Source organism: Betta splendens, chromosome 6 (genome assembly GCF_900634795.4).
Source record: "Betta splendens chromosome 6, fBetSpl5.4, whole genome shotgun sequence".
Taxonomy (NCBI): Eukaryota; Metazoa; Chordata; class Actinopteri; order Anabantiformes; family Osphronemidae; genus Betta; species Betta splendens.
The window spans coordinates 1,259,888-1,281,533 of record NC_040886.2 but is presented as its reverse complement, the minus strand read 5'-3'; the positions used below and the strand labels follow the sequence as shown (position 1 = coordinate 1,281,533).

At 42.3% G+C, this 21,646-nt stretch overlaps 2 protein-coding genes and 1 long non-coding RNA gene across 10 annotated transcripts in view; 1 reads left to right on the top strand and 2 right to left on the bottom strand.

Moving 5' to 3' along the window:
* The window catches only part of si:ch211-212o1.2 (uncharacterized protein LOC492735 homolog), a 29,925-nt gene extending 17,239 nt beyond the window's left edge, over window positions 1-12,686 (bottom strand). The window contains exon 1 of the mRNA XM_029153349.3: window positions 12,527-12,686. Within this exon, the coding sequence (XP_029009182.1) occupies window positions 12,527-12,686 (160 nt within the window). The remainder of the gene's footprint in view (window positions 1-12,526) is intronic.
* A 310-nt stretch (window positions 12,687-12,996) lies between these two features.
* LOC129604253 (uncharacterized) lies at window positions 12,997-19,402 on the top strand. 2 transcript variants are annotated; one of them, XR_008694984.1, is made up of 3 exons: window positions 12,997-14,220; window positions 14,652-17,477; window positions 18,259-19,402. It is a non-coding gene; the product is annotated as an uncharacterized LOC129604253 (long non-coding RNA). The 2 variants fall into 2 exon arrangements; XR_008694985.1 differs by having other exon boundaries at window positions 14,652-18,429; window positions 18,610-19,402.
* Window positions 19,403-19,415: 13 nt separating this feature from the next.
* The window catches only part of znf423 (zinc finger protein 423), a 128,786-nt gene continuing 126,555 nt past the window's right edge, over window positions 19,416-21,646 (bottom strand). For all 7 annotated transcript variants that reach the window (XM_055509812.1, XM_055509813.1, XM_055509814.1 and 4 more), the window contains one exon: window positions 19,416-20,450. In XM_055509812.1, coding sequence (XP_055365787.1) covers window positions 20,421-20,450 — 30 coding nt within the window. In that variant the 3' untranslated portion in view covers window positions 19,416-20,420. The remainder of the gene's footprint in view (window positions 20,451-21,646) is intronic.

Sequence of the window (21,646 nt, the reverse complement as noted above, 5' to 3'; positions counted from 1 at the left end):
GCGCTCACAAGAGGTTTAAAATATGTGATTATGGATCTTTTACGGATCATAAAAATATGACCCTTCACCTTCTGAAAAGAGCCAGTATTAAAGTTGTTCAGAGACAGATGGCTAATTGAAGTTAAGCTACTACAGTGAATCAGGTTGACTTTGCAGTTGGACAAAAGTGCCAAGTTTAGTTTGCTTGCGTTATTAATTGTTTGTTTGAGCAGTAATATAGTGTGTACTGTAATACGCTCTATTTATCCTGATCACAGACTCGTGCAGGGTTACAACAGGAAGACTGTTGTACTGAGTATACTGTATGCTTCATATCTCACACTCATAATTTATACTTTTATGCTGCTAATTGTCTGTAAGGTTATAAAGTCTGCCAATATCTATTAATCCTATCGTTCAGACATTTCATTAGGGCACTTAGACAAGCAAAGATACAAGTTGAAGTTTTTTATGATGTGACTGAAGCTGGCTGTGAATGTTTGGTTAGGAGACACAGAAGCGTGCGGCAGAAGAGTGGACGGTGATTCTGGGATTTCCTTCTCTGGACCCTGTTTCCAGTGTGATGGGCACTCCAATGTGGTGCTTGCTTGTCTTCAATCAAATGCTCAGGAGTTGCACGCTTCCACATCCAGCACAGCCTCGTCGAGTTATGACACAGTTAGAGTAGATTACAACAGTGTTTAGTACAGGACCAGCAGAACAACACGTCTTTAGGACAGTAACGTTTTCCACTCCATGCTGAGGTTAAACAGAGTGCAGTTAATGTAGAGCTATTGTCGTCAAGTTTTGTGATACAGTTTTACCCACTCTGTCCCAGGACACCCACCCCCCAGGGACTCGACAGGAAACGACAACGCCAAGCTCCACTCTGTAATTCTCTCAGTACACAAGTTTACACGTGACGAGCACAAATACTCACACACTTACACACAAGACTTGATGAACCAAGTCATTATCATAATTCTGTATTTTACACACACGGACCATGGTGCAGGGCTGTAGAGCAGTGGGGCGGCTGTCAGGTGATGTGCGTCAGTCCTTGGAACCTCTAGCTCCCTGATGAGGGGAAGGAAACTAGGACAGGCCTCTGCAGAGCGCACGCACACACGCGCACACACACACCAACTCCCTCAAATGCACAAACGCGCACACACAAATAAGCCCTTGTCCCTCCGGCCATGGCATTGCTGGATATCACACACAGCTACAGACAGACACACAAAAACGGCAAAGCTCGGCAAAATGTAGTGTGTGTGTGTGTGCGTGTGTGTGTGTGTGTGTGTGTGTGTGTAACACTCAGACCTTTATTGTACAGTACAAACTTACAATTGGCAGGCAAACACCAAAATTAGAGACGTGTACTCCAGCACTCCTACTATACATGCTCTTAGGACCAGAGCAGTGCACTCATTAATATCATTCTGACAACAACTGGCTCCCTGGCAGCTTCTCTGCCATCGCTCACCCAGCAGCACCCCCGCATGCGAGCGTGCACGAGACTGTGCACAGGGATTTAACCTGGGCGGAGCCGGGGGAGGGGAACGAGGGGTGCTAATAGGCTGAAATTAATCAACGCTGGCTGATTTGCTGTCTGGGGAATGAGTGGCGGGCAGCAGGCAGGCAGGCAACACATCTTGAATACTAATGGACTAATAGAGAAACGAGACACAAAGTGGAGCTCTGCTGTTCGTCAGGTGAAATACGGAAAATGGCCAGGAATGGAACACGGTCAAACAGACAGAAAACAAGCAAACAAAACAAATATGTGTACTGTACATTAACCTCTACGTCTACAATCTGCAGGCAGATAAGGCAGAGTGTTGTTTCCTAAAAAGAATTGACAGGTTATGTCTTTTTATTTTTTTTAACCATTTTCTGTTTTTTTTATTTGACTAAATGTTTTTAAATATGAGCTTATTCTTCGTAATAAACAAGGAAGCAGAGAATCACAGCTTTAAATTTAAAGCCAATCAAAAATAAATCTGATCATTTGGCATCAGATGATGACCAGTGAGACATAAACTCGGGTACAGAACCGTGACTCTACATTAGCAGTGAAAAATTCAAAGTAGCTTCTTTCTTCTTCTTCTCTATCTTTCTTCTGATTTTCATCTTTAACCTTTGTGCAATTCAGATAAATTCAATTCAATTTTCTTTATATAGCGCCAAATCACAACAAAGTCATCTCAAGGCACTTTACAAGGTAAGACCTCACACAACTAAAGCCAACAAATCCCACATACAGCAAGCATTTAATTTGACAGCGACAGTGGAGAGGAAAAACTCCCTCTCTAACGAGGAAGAAACCTCCAACAGAACCAGACTGTATGTGGGCGGCCATCTGCCTCGACCGGTTGGGTGAGAGGAGAGAGAGAGAGAAAAGCACAGCAACAACAACAAGCAACAACAAGCAACAACAGAGCACAGGCAGGATGGTAGGACCAGGGACTGGATGCAGGCAGAATGGTTGGATCCGCAGCTGCCCATCACAGACACCAAAGTTTGAGTCCAATGATACCTGTAGGTGAGGACAGAGAGGGAGAGAGAGTGGGGGGGAGGAGAAGCACAACTAATGGAGAGAAAGAGAAAGAGACAAGGTGAGTTAAACATGGAACAACGATGGGAGGTTATTGGACAGAGGAGGTAGAAGGAAACAGAGGAGCTCAGTGTATAAATTAAGTCCCCCAGCAGTCTATGTCTATTGCAGCTTAACTAAGAGATGGTTCCTGTGACTAACAATAATTGCAAGTGACCTGAACCATCTCTAACTATAAGCTTTATCAAAAAGGAAGGTTTTAAGCCTAATCTTAAAGAGGAGCTTGGAGCTAAAAAGCTCTGCCCCCTGTTCTACATTTAAACACTCTAGGAACCACAAGTAGCCCAGCGCTCTGAGAACGAAGCGTTCTGCTGAGAGCATAAGGAACTATGAGGTCTTTAAGATAAGAAGGAGCTTTGTATGTGAGTAGGAGAATATTAAATTCTATCCTACATTTTACAGGCAGCCAGTGCAGAGAAGCTAATGTAGGAGAAATGTGATCTCTCTTTCTAAGTCCTGTCAGAACTCTGGCTGCAGCATTTTGAATAAGCTGTAGACTTTTTAAGGAGCTGTTAGGACATCCTATGAGTAAGGAGTTACAGTAGTCCAGCCTAGAGGTAACAAATGCATGGATCAGTTTCTCTGCATCGCTCTGAGAGAGGATGCTTCTGATTTTAACTATATTTCTAAAATGGAAGTAGGCGGTTCTAAAGATTTGTTTAAAGTATGATGTAAAAGAGAGATCCTGGTCAAACATGACACCAAGGTTCTTCACAGTAGAATCTGAAGCTAATGTTATGCCATCCAGGGTGGCTATCCGACTCAATAGTGTCTCTCTCAGATTTTTTAGGTCCAATGATAAGAATTTCAGTTTTATCTGAATTTAATTGAAGGAAGCTTTGGGACATCCAGGATTTGATGTTTTTTAAACAACTTTGAAAACAAATGAAAAAGATCAACTAGTCAAAATTCAAAGACATATATAGCTGACTATCATATGCATAACAATGAAAATTTTTAGTGTGTTGTTCCTTTAATTCCAATGCTATGTTCTAGTCTCTGTAATAGAATGCTGTGATTAATTGTATCAAATGCAGCACTAAGATCTAACAGGACAAGGACAGAAACTAGACCATGGTCTGAAGCCAAGAGGAGCTCATTAGTGACTCTAACCAAAAGGTGTTTCTGTGCTACTGTAGGATGTTTTCTAAATCCTGACTGAAAGTTTTCCGTCTGACTATTTTTTCAAGAGTGTTGAAAAGAAACCTGTGGTTGTTTGGTCTTCCCATATGTCGGTTTTCCTCAATTAAGGAGAAATAATATGTTTTTCTAGCAGCACAGCACACAAGTGCTTTTTTTTTTAAATACACGTTCCAGCACTGGGCAAGCTGTCTTAGCTTGGTAACTTAGGTTTGTTTGTGCATCAGCATCTGGAAGTCTAAACTCCTAACAGGAGTTGCAGGCCAGTCAGTGTACAGACTGGAAGGTGGCGCACACGTTAGGAGAATGAAGGAGACGGCAACAGAAAGTGAGTGTAGAGACAGCAGCAGCTGTCATGCAGGCCGGTATGATCACAGTTCCACTTACATGCTTTATTCTTGGCACCGTGTACTGGGCTAGAAGCTCAGAGCACTTTGGTTGTGAAACTGCTCAGGGGCAGATGTTGTCATGGTTGCTGAAGAGCACATCTGCCCTTTACATGCAATCTCACAATCTGGTTTTGGTCCTTGAAACATGGAGACATTTTACTGCGTGTACGGCTCATTCAGTACAGACCAAATCTGAGAAATCTGTAATTACAAGTATTTATGAATTGAGAAAATGTGTTCTTATGTGTTCTAGATTAGCGGTCTCCAACCATTTTTGCGCAATGATAGTTTAATGTCCCGCAATATTATTACAGACCGGTCTTTTGTGGCAGAAATATACAACAAAAACTAAAATGATACAACTGGCATAAAATCTGGTATTTTCCAAATAGTAAATGTGAATCCAGTGTGTATGCAACTTTATTTGGAGCATTCTCGTAACATCGGGTAACATGCAGAATGCTTGTTCTGCAAGTGGTGAAGCAGTTTAAAAGGCTGCATATTATACAGACAACTTTCTAAAAAGGCGTTTGTTTGCTTGCTTAGGGGTTAAAATTAGTGGTAGTGTGTTACATGTTACTGACCAGTGGGGGTTGACGACCAACCACCTCAGCCCCAAACATCATCTCTTAACCATTTAATTGAAAGGTCATACGTTTCACATTGTAACATGTAGAACCCATAGTGTTGTACAGGTGGGGTACAGGTGGCGACATGTCTCCACTGCAGAGAATGTACTTTTACTTCTGTCTTAAAATAGGAGGATTTCTTTTTGATTTGGTTATGACTGACCAAGTGAACACATACACACAGCAAGGGGCACAACCAAAGGCGGGAACACAAAAACAGCATACAACAAGAAAAACCACCTACAGAGCATCTGACAAAAAGAACCTCACACACACTGAACAGCAGGCCCAGGCTCAAAGGCCGAGTCAGAGCTGCCAAAGGACGCAGCCACGCCTTCCCTTGCTGCCTTTTTTCTTTTCTTCCCTGTTACACTGGTCTGAAATGAACTCCATTTAGAAACACTTATTCATACTGATGTATAGATGGCTAACACATTAGGCACAAAGTCTCACAGGGCAAAACTGTATTAACGAACAGAAAACAGACAGCACTGCAACTCTTTTTAGTGCGTCTCTCCCTCTGCCTCCCCTGGTTTGTTCTCAGTAGACGGTCTTCAGATGGGACTTGGGGAGAGGGAGAAGGAGAGGGAGACATGTGGGTGGTAAAAGTGGGTCACATGCTCAGAGAGTAAGAGAATGAAAACAGAGATGAGGGAGAGAGACAGAGAGAATGACAGCAACAGGGAAAGATTGGCTGAGAGAGACACACAAAAAGGGTGAGGGGGGGGTCGAATTCCCCTGGTTGGAAAGAGTGGATCAGTCGCAGGCCTCTTTCCTTTTATCTGATCTCAGTGGACCACAGAACCTGAGACACACACACACACACACACACACACACACACACACACACACACACACACACACACACACACACACACACACACAAAATCAACATAAACGAAAAGTACACATGCCACTGATAAAAAAAAATGATACGGAGTATGTCTTTATGACACACACACACACACACACACACACACACACACACACACACACACACACACTAAATCCATTACCCTGCAGATTCCACCCCAACAAAGAGAGGAATGTGGTAAATGAGTTTCACTAACGGCACACACACAGGCAAACAGATGCATACAGTATATCCAAGCACAATAACACATGACTTGAACCCACACGAGAGCAAGTGTAAGTAGGCCCTGCTCCAGCCTTCCTCCCCTGTGAGGATGCAAAAAAGGATGGCCAGATCCTATCCTGTGTGTTCCTTTGTGTGCAAGTTTGTGTGCTTGACGCCATCCCCTCATCTCCTGGGATTTCTGCTACCACCATATTCATCTGCGGCCCTCATGAGGATAATTGCACACGTACACAAACATCGACAGCTCATCCCTGAAAACACACAACATTCCCAGCTTCTCGGTAGCGCTGGTCAAGGTCAATAGCAAAATCCTGCCTTGAAGGCTCGCCTAGAGCCATGCATGCACGGAGCGAGTGTGGAGTGTGCATGTGCAAGACATTCATGCCTGTGTGCGCTGTGCATCGTCTTTGTTTATATGAATGTGGACAACAGTCTTTTAGATTCAACATTATGAAAGAAGCAAGATGTAAGGTAAAAAGACTCACTTCAGCTTTTGTGAAGCCGACACATAAACCACTCTAACACAGTGTGAATAACACAGTGAGTTAATGAGCTCATGACACTTCTTGGCGATGGAACATTAGACAGCGGTCACCCTATGCTGACTGGCCTGGAAGGTGTGCGTTAGCCAGGAGTAACAGGACACTGGTAGTTACAGCAGCACAGTAGGAGCAGAACAATGAGGTATAATTTGAACAATAAAGTCACAGAGAGAGAGAGAGAGAGAGCGAGAGAGTCTGTCTGTATTCAAATACAGAGAAGCAGAGTTTACACAAAACTATAATCTGTATTTACAGAATGAGGAGACGCCCCCGCTCTGACTTATCACCTTTGTTTGAATGTCTCATTGTCTTGGTTGTTAAGAGCTTCCTCAGCAACAGATGGTAGAACAGCATGCATGTCAGCTAAACCACCACCACAATGTGGTCTACAATCAACTTTATTTCAACACAAAGGCACAAATAACACGATTTTGTAATTTGCTGTGATCTAAATATCTAAATCAGCTGCATGACGAAGGGAGAGAAAAGACTTAAAGCCTGCAGGTGTGGGAAACAGCTGCAGAGAGAGCTCCTGGAAACTGCAACTTGCTCAAGATGCGACTACTGTAAGACGGCGAGACAGGGCTTCCATGACAGAATGGCTAGAACAGATGTAGATGCACCACATAACACTACCGGACAAACAGTGCCATACTGGGATGTGAGACTGATGAGGACAGACAAAGAAATAGGTTAATCTGCCTTTAAACCATTGCCAACTTGGTTTAAAGGACAAAACTGGTCAAAATGTCAAAGAAAAACAATGACACAGACTGCTCCTCTCTCGCCCACACTGAGTTCACAAGGACACACACAGTCAAAGTCAAGATCGGCACATACGCTCCTCCTGGTAAAACACACAAATGGCTCAAATGGCTTGGCTTCTAACCCTAGTGACCTCAGGGTCAGCAGTTCAGGGAGTCCAGTGTGTGTGTGTGTGTGTGTGTGTGTGTGTACCTAGCATTTATATAGAAGTGGGGACCAAAAACCTTGTTTTTCTACCAAAGTGGGGACCTATGGCCACTTGGAAGGCCTGTTTGAGGGTCAAGATGAGATTTTAGGGCTAAGGTTAGAATTAAGGTTTGGAGATTAGATTAGAATTGATTAGAGGAACGGTTGGACACCTGCCGTTAGTTGTGATGGTTAGGGTAAGGGGATAGGGAATGAATTATGTCAATGGTGAGTCCCTACAAAGATGTAAATATAAACATCTCAACACCGCCTGTGTGTGTGTGTGTGTGTGTGTGTGTGTGTGTGTGTGTGTACGGTCACTAATCACAAAGGCACACTAATTCTGGTGAGTTGTTGAGGGTTGACAGAGGTATTCTTTAAAACATCCACACTTCCAGAACATATGAGATCTACAGTACCTTAACGACCTCACTGTGTCACTGTTGTTATGGCAACGACTTTTAAAAACCAACTCTGGTACAAAGAGAATCAATCGCCTGGCTGTCTGACTGCATGGCTTCATACACAAAACAAATGAGACAATAAGGCAGTGTTAACAAAATGTGTATGAGCTCTAAACTACAGTCCTGTAGCAAAGCACACAGAATAGGTGGATATTTACTGAAACTTGTTCAGTACGTGTTCAGGAGCAGGTCTGAGCTATCATTGGGTGAGAGGCGGCGCACGCCCCGAACAGTCTACACTAGTAGTTTAACGTTGGTTGTAAAGGCACCAGTTTTACTTTCCGCTTTGACATATTTTAAAAAAGCTAAATGTAGTTTTTAATTGTTTTCTAAAGTTTTGATCTAGACCATTGTATTTATCATATAGTTGTGGTTGTTTGTAGTCAAATTAAACTTGCATGGCGGTATACACCTGGAGGAACGGATCAGGCCGACATAGGAGCCGTTACAGCAAGGCTGAAGGTCACGCTAGCTCACTTGCAGATGCTGACACCAGATCCTTCAGGCTGAAACACACGCACACAATGTGTGACCAGAAAGCGGGAGAGAGAAAACATGAGAAGGGAAAGGAGACGCGAATGTAGGAGAGATGAGGAAAGTAGCAGACCGTGACCCTTCACACATATGGGAGGACCAAAGAGAGATGAGAGTTGGTGAGATGAATGGAGAGATGCAGAAACAGATGCATCCAGCTGTTTGTCCATCCCAGCTCTGCTGTAATGAGCCCATGTTTGGCTTTATGGAGCGTCGCCAATGCCTCATCTAACTTCACCAAAGTCTAACAAGCCAAACTGCTATTTAGATTTACCTCCTACCGACACGGAACCCGACCCGAACCACTAAGCACATAACAGCGTGGCGCTCCCTTAAATGGACATTTTGACATTTTAGATTTCAGCTGTTTATTTTCTTTTAACAGACACTTGTCAGCATGTGGAAAGCATTTTCTCCTCTAGCAGCAGCATTGTTAGCATCGTCTTCCACTTGCAGCTTGCTGTGCCACGTCGGCTACAATGAGGAAAAGCTTGTCAAGTCGCTGGAGTTTTAACTGGTGAAAACATGTTCTATGATTATAGCTAGAACGCAACTGATCGCCAAGTTTGACCAAAAAGCTTTGGCTTTGCCTCAGGATCAATCTTTATGTCTAATATGACATTTGACAGTGTTGTGTTTGACAGCTGTCCTTGTCCTTCAGAGCCAGAGCTTGTCATTAGCTGGCACAAAACCAACCACTAAAAGTAAAGTGTTCTGTGATGTAAAACTAAAGCTTTCTGGGAGACGTCCCTGCCATCAAAGTAAAATGTGTTTGGTGCATTTTCTCCGTATAAACATTTAAACCAGCTTGTAGGCTCTATTGTGAATAATGGACTGTAAAACTTTAAGGTTTGCACATATATAGATTTTGGTTTCTCAATATCTTGAGGATTATGAGAACATAAGAAACATAAGTACACTGTATACTTTGGATTTAAGCATGATGCTGTGCTTTTACACAACCTTACCAGTGGATTAGACCTAGTACACAACATTCCAGATGGTTTGACACTTCTTCCGCTATTAAGGCATCGTCAACGGTTTGTGACATCAAATCAAGTCAGAAAACCAAAGAGTCAAGTTTTAGCAGCAGGTTGTGTCATGCTGCTCATATCACGGCCTTGTCTGGGCTATTTTTTACTCAGGGTCAGTCTGCTACAGTAGCTACACCCACTGGCCACTAGATGAGAGAGGATAAAGTGTCAGGACCCCAAATGCATTTGTGATCCTCTTAAGCTTCAATCAGCAAAAACAGGCTCACAAAAAAAACAGGGTTCTCAGCCGTTCAATGCTCCTCGTTCCAGACTCTCCTAATCAACTAAAAGAACATTAACACTCACCATCATCATTCTGTCTGAATTCATTTTAAGCCTACAACAAGAACAGTGATGTTTTCAAGTGAGATGCATTGAAAGAAGCACAGTTAAACCTGACCGTCTCGCTCACTCATTTCACGTTAGACAGTTTAGTGTTACAATGACCACTCCATTAAGACTTATCTTAAAAACATATAATAATATATTCACAATGTCTACTTGGATTTATCACAAGACACTTTGTGGAGATAATATATTAATACAAGATTTAAAGTACTACTTGTTATTTAAGGCTTCAAAACCTTATCTGAGCTCATACGTCACATTCAAGTTAAAAAACACTATGTTTGGAATATATGTATTATAAAGTCTGAAGAAACAGTTTGTCAGACTACTTTAGTCTACAGTTACCAAAGAAATAGTTTTTTAAAACATTTAAGTATCTGTTCTGTTCCTGGTCAAATATGATTGGTATGGAATTTTGCCTGATAATAGAAACAAAATGGAAACTAATAAAGCAACATTTGGCTTCTACAAATGAATGCTCTTTTTCTCAAACACATGTTGGACAATACAGAAAGTGCGGGTTTGCATTGAATTTGTGGCGCATGATTCTCGTTTTTCTGCTGAACACAACACCATAGGTCGATGTGCCGTCTTCCTTTTCCTCTGTGTGCCTATAATACTATAATGCCTATACTGTAATTATCTATAATACGGTATATGGATCAGTCATGGTGCTGCCACACCTGCGAGCAAAGCCTCAAAAAAGCATCAGAAAAAAACATTCAGTGTTATTGAATCTATGTTACAACTGACTGAGAACTGTTAACAGGTGTCGGTGCCATGGGAGAGTCGGGCGTGAATGCTAGCATGTATGCAAGCTTGCCTGTCGTCGTTGCCTGGCAGTAGCACAGATCAAATGCCAGAGCACCCGATAATAAAGTAGATCCAATTACAATAATGAAGAAGGTGACAGTGTGAAAAAGGCTTTCAGGTGGTTACAAGAATAAAGAAGAGGGATTGTTCTGTGACAACCTGCACATAGTGAAGAGTTTAAAAAAGTCTTAAGTCATTAGTTGGGTCCGAAGACCCAGTTGAGCTCAGTGAGTCAAAAGACATGCTGCTGTGGTCAGTGGTTCATGTGCTCCGAGGTCTTTGGCTTCAGAAGGACCAGTGAACTGTCCAAGTCGCACTTTAACACGGTAACAGCAGTGTAAACCTGTTTTTACTATGATCATCATTCCTATTTTCAGAAGTGGGTGCAAGTTGCCAGCATAGTCTGACTAGAGGCAATTAAGATGCTCAGTGGAGTGAGAAGCAGGGCAGATGGTCAGGCAAAACGTAGCACAGTCCAGCTTGGTGCACAACTGGTAGGACAGGTTGTCTTAGCACAGTGCACCTTACATCACTTCATCAAAATCAATGTATCGTCAGGGATAACACTTTCTTAGGGGTTTAATTTTCATTTCCCTCATCCTGAACCCACACTGGACTGAGTTAAAGCAAGAGTGGGGGGTGATGTCAGTCAGTGGAGTCTGCATCTTATTTAAATCCTGTAAACTGTAGGCAGGTTTGCTACTGTATATGCTTCAGAATATGAAAGTCCTGTTAGTGCTTCTGTTTGATCACTGAGCAGGTCAAAATGTTGGGAAAGGAAGATAACATTTGAAACAAGCAACGGAAACAGGAGTAAAGCTGGATCTTGCATTGGTTTAATGAGGCCTCAGGGTTATGACGCAGAAGCAGCACTTTTGCCAACAATAACAACCACTGTCATTTTATTAAAAGTGTTTGTAGCCTGTGCGTCAGTGGCCCTGAAACTCTCCGGGGTCCGAGTTGCTGCTTATTTTTTATTCTGCCAGGCAGTTTTCATTCTAGACATCTAATCAGAGACTTATTTGGACTGGGATGTCAGGTGAATTTAAACTAGCAGGCAAAGAGGAAAACCAGCAGCACTCTAGACCCCAAGGACTGGATTTGAGGATTACTGCTGTAGACTGTGTCACAGACATTGATTTTGTCCTAGGACTAAAAAACCTGCAGCAGCTGAAGGCAGCAACTTGACCAGCATCTAAAAACACAGCCAACAACCCAGAGGGAGTGTGGGCCTTTGACTGCAAGCTTTTTATGCTAGGAGCAATTTGAACATAGCATGTGTGAACTTGAAGTGATGTATGTATGTGTGTGTATAGATTATTTATTTATTTTTATTTTTTTTAATAGCACTTTCATATTAATACACTGGATACAATGGAGTTGACAAACAGGTTCAGTTACTGTAGGACCAAACGCCAGTCTGGAAAAACAGCTCATTTAATACAAGTGGAAACTAACTATACTTACTATACTGCTGTACCTTATCAAAGAGCAAGTTCAGTCCAGCAAAAACAATCAACAGACAAATCAGAAGACAGCCCATCACTACGCTGATGCCACAGATGAAGGGAAATTAGGTGAGAGGACATGCACAGAAAGCAATCGAGTCTTTCTGGAGCTTTGAGGCTCCGCACACGAGGAACCTGTAAAAGATGCAGTGTACGTTTACAGAGGCCTGTGTTCAATTCAAGCATCAGCATCAACTGGATGCGGACTGAGGCCTTTACGACGGACGGAATAATTCACAGCGGGGTCAACGCGCGAGAGCGAAGCAGACTTTAATTAATCACGAGTGACAAATCACGCGAGTCCGCCTGTAGCCGCAGTCAGTGCGTGCGCGTGCGCGCGCGCGCCTCGTCGCCCCTCAGCACTGATCCTAGGCCTCTGCTGACGCTGTGCATCACAGCGCGTGTGACGGTGACGGAGACAACGAGCACCAGCACATCACTGACAAGCAAGAAAAACGCGTCCTCAAACGCGTCCTCACCCGGCGAGTAGAGCCGCGCGAGCTGCCGGGCGCCGGCGTGCCGCGGTCCCCAGCGAGGCGCCGCGCTGCGGGCTGCCGCCCCGTGCTCGTTCCCGTTCGGATCCTCCTCCGCCATGGACCGATGCCTGATGTCCGTCTCGGAGAGGAGCGACGCCGCCATAACCCAGGCCGCTCCCGCGCAGCGCGTGGGCTTTCAGCTAGAAGACATTAATTATGAATCCGTCTCGAGTAACCGGTGTGGCGTTCGCGTCCCGGCCTCCGGCGTCGGTCGTCGCGGTGCTGCGTGGAGGAGACGCTGGAGCGTCGGATGCTAGCTGGGCGCAGCCGGAAACGCACGGGCTGCTTTACACACACCTGCTTTATACAGAACGTTAGCCGCCACGAGCCGTCGTCACTTTGGAAAAAAGGGGAAACTTACAGTAATGTTTCTACATTTAAAATAATTGTCACGATTGCGTTAAACTTCCGTGCAGCTTTCGCGACAGCTGTAGGGACCGTCTACATCTTACGGTCACGACAAAACGCGTAGGTGGTACCTTACAGTCACTTTCTGCAAAAGGCTTTTTTATTTATTCATTTAAATTCCCAAGTTGAAGTTAGCGCATTATAGAACACTGCTCGCATGGCCACACACTGATTCAATACAGACATGACCAACATGTAATATAATCCTACAAAACCCTTCATCCTACAGATTAATCTTTTTATTATTACCACTATGTTGCTCTGTACAGGAGCAGACAGAGTTTGTGTTTGGATAATGAGTGTGTAACACTTCCCCCATTTGGTGCTGCAGTGGTTCCAATGCGTGGCCTTAGGACATAGGTACCCACCTCTCAGCCGGGGGCTCTCAGCTGCTGCATGGACTCAGCTGCACACACATGGATACTGATGATGAACAGAAGGTTGAACGCTGCAAAAAATACGAAATATCTATATAGGTTGGTTGAAAATTGTGTAAGTGTAGCTTAAAACAAGAGTTGTAATGTATAGTACATGCATCAGGTCAGAAACATCCTCAGCTTTAAGCTGTTGGTTAACATGAGTGCTATACGGCCGCACTGTCTGCATCAGTTTAGTTTTAGTTATTCACACAGTGATTTACACACTTTTTAACACAGACCCTATGTTTTTGTCCAAGGCTCAACCACATTGTTCCCATTGTCCAGGGCTGTAAAGTTCTGATAAGATCGCTCTCACATCTTGTGTTAAAGGAGTCATATCATGCTTTTCATTCTAAAAAATATTAGACTTTAATGTCTCAGTAAGGTCTCTGTAAATTTTCATCCCATAAAACCCTTTAGATCGTCCACACTGCCCCTGTCAATGTGTGGTTCTCACTCCCCATCAGCAAACGCTGTGTTTTCTGGGCGTGTCGCAAGCGAAGCTGCTCACGACACCTCTGTGCGGAAGCGCATACCTTTTTTGTTGTTGTTGTTTTTTTAAATTGGCTCCATGGATACGAGCCACCGCACGGTTACGATACAATAGGTGGCTGTAGTGCGACATTGAGAACGCAATCCACCGCAATCCTCCACAGAAGAAGAAGACCCACTACAGGACTGCACGACATTAGCCAGCTTAATTCGTAGCGTTGTAGAACCATACGTCTACGATCCCGAATCTGACCCTGAAGCTGAAGAGGAGGCTGTTGAAGTCACCACATTTCGGCTGATGCAAGATGTGTCTCATTGGTAATGTCGCATTTACTTCAATTTAATTGATTTATGTAATTTGCAAAGCGACTAGCGGTTGCTAATGCGAATGCTAAATGGCGTGTGCAGCTTTAATATTCACAACACGACTTACCTGGAAAACTCTCGTTAATAGAAAACACTACTTTAGCTTACATTATACAAATAAATAAGTTTGAGAGCATAGCTGAAATAATATAAATACATTTTACATTTACACATTTCACTGTTTTTGTCTTACTTGTGCTGCTGCTCTGACAATTTTATTTACAAAATGTGCATTAATATTTAGAGCAATCACTGCATGACCTTCCTGGGAACAAAAAGCATTGGTTCAAATTATATATTGACCTAACGTATTTTTACTGCTTTTAATTATGTTTTTTGTCATTCATGATAAATTTGACAGTAATATGTCTCTGTATCTAAAGTTGTTACAGGTATCTAGTCTACAGAGGCTAGTGAGCTGGTGCTGAGGATTCCTGGGGTGAAGAATCTGAGTTGCCATCTCTTCATGCTTGGGTTGTAGATGAAGGCAGTTTCCTGATGGATAAAACACTAAAACACTCATAGTATGATTGATGTAGACCACCTGTAGAATAACTCCTTTACCGTTTGAGTAAAAATGTGTTTTTTGTGAGTGCAACACTCATTAAGAATTTTTTTAACTTTATTTATATATAATTTATATGCGTTTTATTTATGGCCGCTTCAACTTTATAGCTTACCATATTAGAAAGAGAAAAACATGTAATTTCAATACTATGATTTCCTAAATAAAAGTGTTTTCCCTTCAGAAACAGAGTTCAGTGAAATACATAACAGTTAAAGCCAACTTTATTGTAAACCAAAAAAATACACCACTACTCCAAAGCTAGAACAAACTGTTACCTTCACACTCCAATGTGCAATGTATAGGTTACTGAGTTAATTAAGAAGTCTGGGGGTTTGAGGGCGAAGGAGAAGCTTTTGCAGGGCCTTGCAGACGAAATGCATGAAAGTAGGGTAAACAGGGAGATGTGGTGATCCTTGTTCTCATCACTATTTGGAAGACTGAGCGGAAGCAGTCCTCTACCAGATGGAAGCTGTGGCTGTCCTCACCATCACCTCATCAAAACAAAAGGTAGTGCAATCAGAATTGTAGATTAGTGAAATGTTAATTATTATGTAGGTCAAAACCTTCTCTAAAGTAAGAACACACAATACCAGACAAAAAATTAAACCAAACAAGAGGACAGGCCTGTCTGTGCTAAAACAACAGATAAACAGTTGTTACAATTCAAATATAAAATCTAAACAGTATATACCAATTAAAATCTTCTATTACCTATCTTACTGTTGGTACATACAAACTTACATACCTTCACTCCTGAGCTGGGCAGCAGATGTCTGTGTACAGTCTGCAGTGATTTCTCTGTTTCACAGCCTCCTTGCATGTGGGCAACTGGGATTTGCCCTCCTACAGTATAGAAAATACTGTTACATTTACTGTAAATTGTATTGGTCCTACAAATATAATGGCTATGGTACAAGCTGTAGGTTACTGACCAGATAAGCAGCAGGTATTGTAGAGATGTGACTAATTAGCAACTAAGCTTGAAACACAACACAGTAATCATTCCAACTAATCATGTTAGAATTTGATAGAACAATGACATAACCCAAAATCACAAGTTGATTTAGGCTGTGACACAGGACTGGGTAATAAACATAACCGCGTTCATCTGCAGGTTCTTTTTGTAGCGATGACCAGCTGTAGCTCTAAAGTGCAAAGGCCTAAAGGCATGCTAACGGCTAATGCAACACACAAACAGGAGCGGCAGCACGTCAACAGGACAAAAGCTCGATCCACCGCTTCCTGCCTGTCGCCGATCGAAGGCCCATCGCTATTAGCTGTTCCCCACACAGGTGTGTGATTGCACCAACTCAGAGTAGCACATTTGAAAGGGACAAAGGCTCGGTTGACTCACTGTAGCCGTTAGCGACGCTAGCGATTAGCTTGTCTCACATGTGGGTTACTGCATTTTAAACAGACCCAACTAACATATTTAGATATCACAAGTATCAAGCACAAACTTACTACAGCGAGCTAGACCCACCGCTCCCTGCCTGTAGCCGCTCGATGCCGATAGTCATTAGCTTTTCTCCACACAGGTGTGTGGCTGCAGGAGCCCACATGAGCACATTTGAAGGGGACAAGGGCTCGGTCGACTGGCTGTAGCCGTTAGCATAGCTAGCTAGTAACTTGCCCCACACATAGGTTACTACATTTAAACGGACAAACTAACATTTTAAAACATTATAAATATCAAGCATGTACTTACTTCAGTGAGTGGATGACGGACTTTAGGAATAGGTCCTTTTTTTCCAACAGGAGCCGTGAAACAAATCCAGCATTGTACGCACCCTCGTTTGAAATGCACATACGTATAAATGCTGAGGCAGTGTTTCTGGCACCGGTCCGTTAAAATAAAAGTGACCCACAAATCCTCACTTGTTGATCCCTTGGTAAAGTGAAGAGACTTTGGTGTTGGTTAGAACACCTAAGAACCGAACTATTTCTATGGGAGGACTTGGGCGCTGCCGTGCTGGTCTGTTCACGGTGAGTGAGAGGGGGGAAATGGCGGAAGTCCAGTTTTGGTTCGGGATCATTGTGGGGGTGGTGGTTCAGGATTTGCAAGGAGAACTTTCAACCAGTGTGACGACAACTGGGACACGGCCTCAGAGTAGGTCGTGGCTGTTTTCATTGGATGAGAAAATTTACGTTTTCAAAATGTGAAAAAAGCAGGAAATGCATTTCTACCGTGCTCAGTGTGTGTATATGTGACCCATAGAGTCATAGGGACGCTCCAAAATGTCTAAAAAGTGGATTTTGCATGATATGGGCCCTTTAAGCCTCCCTCCTCCTGAATGCTGCTTCCTTCAGTTTTGTTTCGAGTGGGGAAAAAAAAGGCACAGTTTATTATTATAATGTGTTGATAGCATATGGAAGATTGCATCATATATACATCTTTTGTTAAATAGTTCTTAATTTAGCTTGCAGGGAGAAACATGAAATTAAAACTTTAGGTTAGTTATTGACCCATGAGAAACAAGAGCTGGTAGCTTTTAATGTTCACATGTTTAAATGTGGTTGTTTTGGGAAATGCTGTAGTGTTTTCTCTTTTGTTATTGTGTTTTTCTTGCTGTTGCACCTATGGAAAGTACCATGGAGTTGGGCTAGATGTCATTTCATCAGATCAGAGAAGCCGTAGCTGGTGAGTTCTGGTAATGTACAACTTTTTCAATTTTACTATTATTGGGGCCACTAAGCTCTTGGTAACAATCAGTCTGAAATAGTTTCACTCACTCACACACACACACACACACACACACACACACACACACACACACACACACACACACACACACACACACACACACACACACACTGCTCTTAATTCTGACTTCAAACATTACTTTAATTCAATCAGTAAGTCTTGTTTGTTGTTTCTGCTGTTGTTTTGTTGTTTTGTTATTTTTGTCTGGGAATTACACAGGTTTCTCCCAAAAAAGATAACAATACGATGTACAAGATCATTGTGAAAAAATCTTTATTACAGCACAACACTTCCTCTAATTGCTGAACAGCTTTTTTCATGTCTACATCATGTCTACTGACTTTGTCATTATGAACACAAGCCTGTGTACAACTTGTTAACGTTTTATTTTTGTATTTTAAATTGACAACAATGCAGGAATTGAGGAGGACTGAATACTTTCCGTAATCATTGCATTGTTTCTGCTTATGGTGTTTGTTCTTTTCAGAACGGCATCATCAAAGAACACATAGATCACTTTATACAGGACAAAGGATGTTCCAATTGGGTCTCACAAACTCGAATACTTGCCCTCACTGTACAGATAACACAGCAGATAGATTCCTATGTGCATTCTGGTCATGTTCCCCTGTGTAGCAATTTTGGCATAAGGAGTAAACGAGCACCTGTCGACCTTGTTCAGCTCTACAATCCCAGCAACCCCTGCACTCTCTTTTAGGAAATCTAGGATGGGTAGCAGAGCTAGTCGGGAACCTGGCTCGGCAGACTCTGGTGCCTTGCTTCCCAACTACATCTCTCCACACTCATCCACCTTGGTCTGTGAGGGGCGTCCTACTGATGGAGGAAACAAGGCTACTGGATAGTGGTTCCAGCAAACGGTCCCTCCTAGGTAGGATGCTCAGCAGTTTTAATTGCATTAGTCAAACACACTAATCCAGGACTTTGGGGGCTGCCTCCGGGGGGTCCAGCAGACAGAGCCTTCGCTTTGACGGCTCTGTCTGCTGGACCCCTAGGGGAACTGGCAGTCTCCCAAAGTTCCTCATACCTAGCCACATACATATACATTTAGGATCCAAGCGGAGAGATCAACAACCAGCTTTAACTGATTGCACAATGGACATCTAGCACGGGGGACACTGTCCAGAGGAGCACACCATCAGCCAGCAGCCATGTCCCCCACTGTCAGTTCACTCTAGTTCCACACACTCATGTTCAAGCTGGATTGCAGGGTTCTGGGGTGCCTTTTCCGCTGCCCCTGCTTCTCCTTGGTTGAGGTGGGTGGGCGAGGCTCAGGAGATGCTGCGGTCCCTGCCTGGGGCCACATGGGCAGCAGGCCGGAGACCTACCCTCCCCATCAATGAGAACAAGCGAATGGTGTGGGTGTGTATCTGAGAGTGCATGCAATTACGTATGACTGAGTACTTGTTTGTAGGAGAGTTTGTGGTAGTTTGTGTTGATGTGTGTGTGTGTGGGGGGGATCCGCTCCCACTCAGTGTAGATGGAGCCGCTGTCTGGGTGGTCTTAAAAAGGCACCATTACCTGGCAGTTTGTAAGTTAAATATGAGCAAAAAATAAAAACATACTATAATAACACAACTGAATCGTTGTACTGGAAATAGGTTCATTTTCTTCCTGGGAAGTTAAAGCCTATTTGTTCTTCTTTTTTTTGAGAAATTTCTATTGCCTCTGTTCATACTGTATACAGTACAAAGCTTATCCGCAGTTCGGTGAACAAGCCCTTAACAAGCATCACACCAGCAGCAGTGCTGCAGTTGAATATTAGTAACTCAAATGTGTATAATGTAATAATATTAATATAATGTAATGTAATGTGTGTAAATGCATACCTTCCAATAAATGCACACTACTCACAAATTCTTTGTCATGTATTTATTTATCTTTTTGTACTAGATTATTGCAGTCTGGTTAATTCACATTGAAAAAGCAGTCATTGACCAGATGCACTGAAATCATGATATCCTTTTTTACAATAACCACTATAGGCCCCATAGAGACTGGAAAACCTAAATCCAAAAAAAGAAACATTTGTATTGTTGAACTTTATTTTGTTGGATGTCCTTTTAATAGTAATTACAAACTGTGTAATCAGTTAAACAAACAAACTATATATATATATATATATATATATATATATATATATATATATATATATATATATATATATATATATATATATATATATATATATAAACAATAATCATAAAAAGGAGAGGAGAGTCTGGGGAAAGAAACTCAAGAATATTACAACTAGCAAACAATCACAACACAGCACAAGTACCTACTTACGGCGAGAAACGAAAATGAAAACAAAGGCAAATATAAGATGGTATGGTAGGGAAAAAATGAACAAAATTGGCACCTATGAAGTTAAATACAACAAGCAACTGAGTTGGCAACAAAGTGAAGAATTTCCTACGATCTATTAAAAAAACAAAAACTGTTTTGTTGTTTTTTTCTTTGCTATTTGTTAAAAAATAAGATCCAACGCCTGACCTGGGGAATGATGGGTGGTTGCAGAAGAAACTAGAAAGGGGGGAGGACGTAGCTGGTCGGATGACAAACGTTGGCAAGGACAATAAAAATACTGCACATACAATACCTTTTCACTCCTCTCCTTCCATCATGTAGCTCTTACCGTTTCTCTCACCCACTTTTTCCTTTCTTTATTTAATAGCATATCCCATTAATATTCCTTTCTCCTGCTGCTCCTAATAGCCGCGCCCAGTGGCGCGATCGTTAGAGTTTTACATGTGAGTAGCAAATGACACTTTGATTGGCTGTGATGTGGAGATGGGGATCCCCTGCCGGCTCTGGGTCGGGGGCCCTGGCTGAGCCGAGAGATCCTGCCAGGCCTCGGTCTCACTGCTCGTGCTGACTCAGTGTGTGGTTCTGGAGGGGGAGAGAGAGAGAGGGAGAGATAGAGAGAAAAAGTGAGAACACATGATGAGAGAAATAATGGGCTATGTGAGCATAGTACTTTCCACTTGCCCCCCCACCCAATAATAGAACAGAAGAGAACAGAAACACAACTGTCTCCCACTGCACAGACAGCAAGGCTTCCTCGCTTTATACATGACCACATGAAGCAAGAGAAAGAGGACGAGAAAAGATTAAAACATAATAGAAAGGAGAAAGACATAACATGACAAGCAGACGGCTCTGCTGCAGTGTTAATGCAGTACAAATGTATTACACCAAAAACTGTTTAATGATAATACCAAACAATTAATAAGCAAATATGCAGAATGCATCAAGAGGCTTTTTATATACTGTAAATAAATTATTTTATTCATTTATATAGTCCCGATTCACAACAAAAGCTTCCAAAACCCAAAAGATTCCAAATAAAGTATTCAATAAATTAAAAATTAAATTTTATATATATATATATATATATATATATATATATATATATATATATATATATATATATATATATATATATATATATATATATATATATATATATATATTTTTTTTTTTTTTTTCTTTTTTTTTTTTTTTTTTGCCTTAACATTTGATAGCAACAGTGCAGAGGGAAGAGTTTTAATTAATTAATGAATATGCACATATACAGACAGGCACACAACGCTACGCAAAATACAAATACAGTACAGTAAAGTACAATGATAGAAAAAATGAGCAAATACACGTTAACAAGCCTGAACATGAACAGAAATGTGCAAAAAACATGCACATGTTCACTTTACTACTTATTCACAAACAAACACACACAGTTCCTCATCAGTCCTCTGAGGCTCCTTCATATGAGCAACAAGGGGAGCAGGACTGGTGATAATCTGGGTTTGGTGGTTTGGAACTTTGTTAGCAAAAGCCTGCCTGGTGTGTGTGTGTGTGTGTGTGTGTGTGTGTGTGTGTGGGACAGGGCGATGCTTCCACCCCCCTCCCCCTTCTGCTTTCCCCAGACTACTGCTTCTCCCTGTGAAACATTCCCTACCTTTCTCATTCTTACACACACACAAACACAAATTCCCTCTGAAATCTTCTCTATCGTCCCTGCTTCTTCACACATACTGTACACATTCTCACTTTCAGACACACAACACACACTATAATCCCAGTGA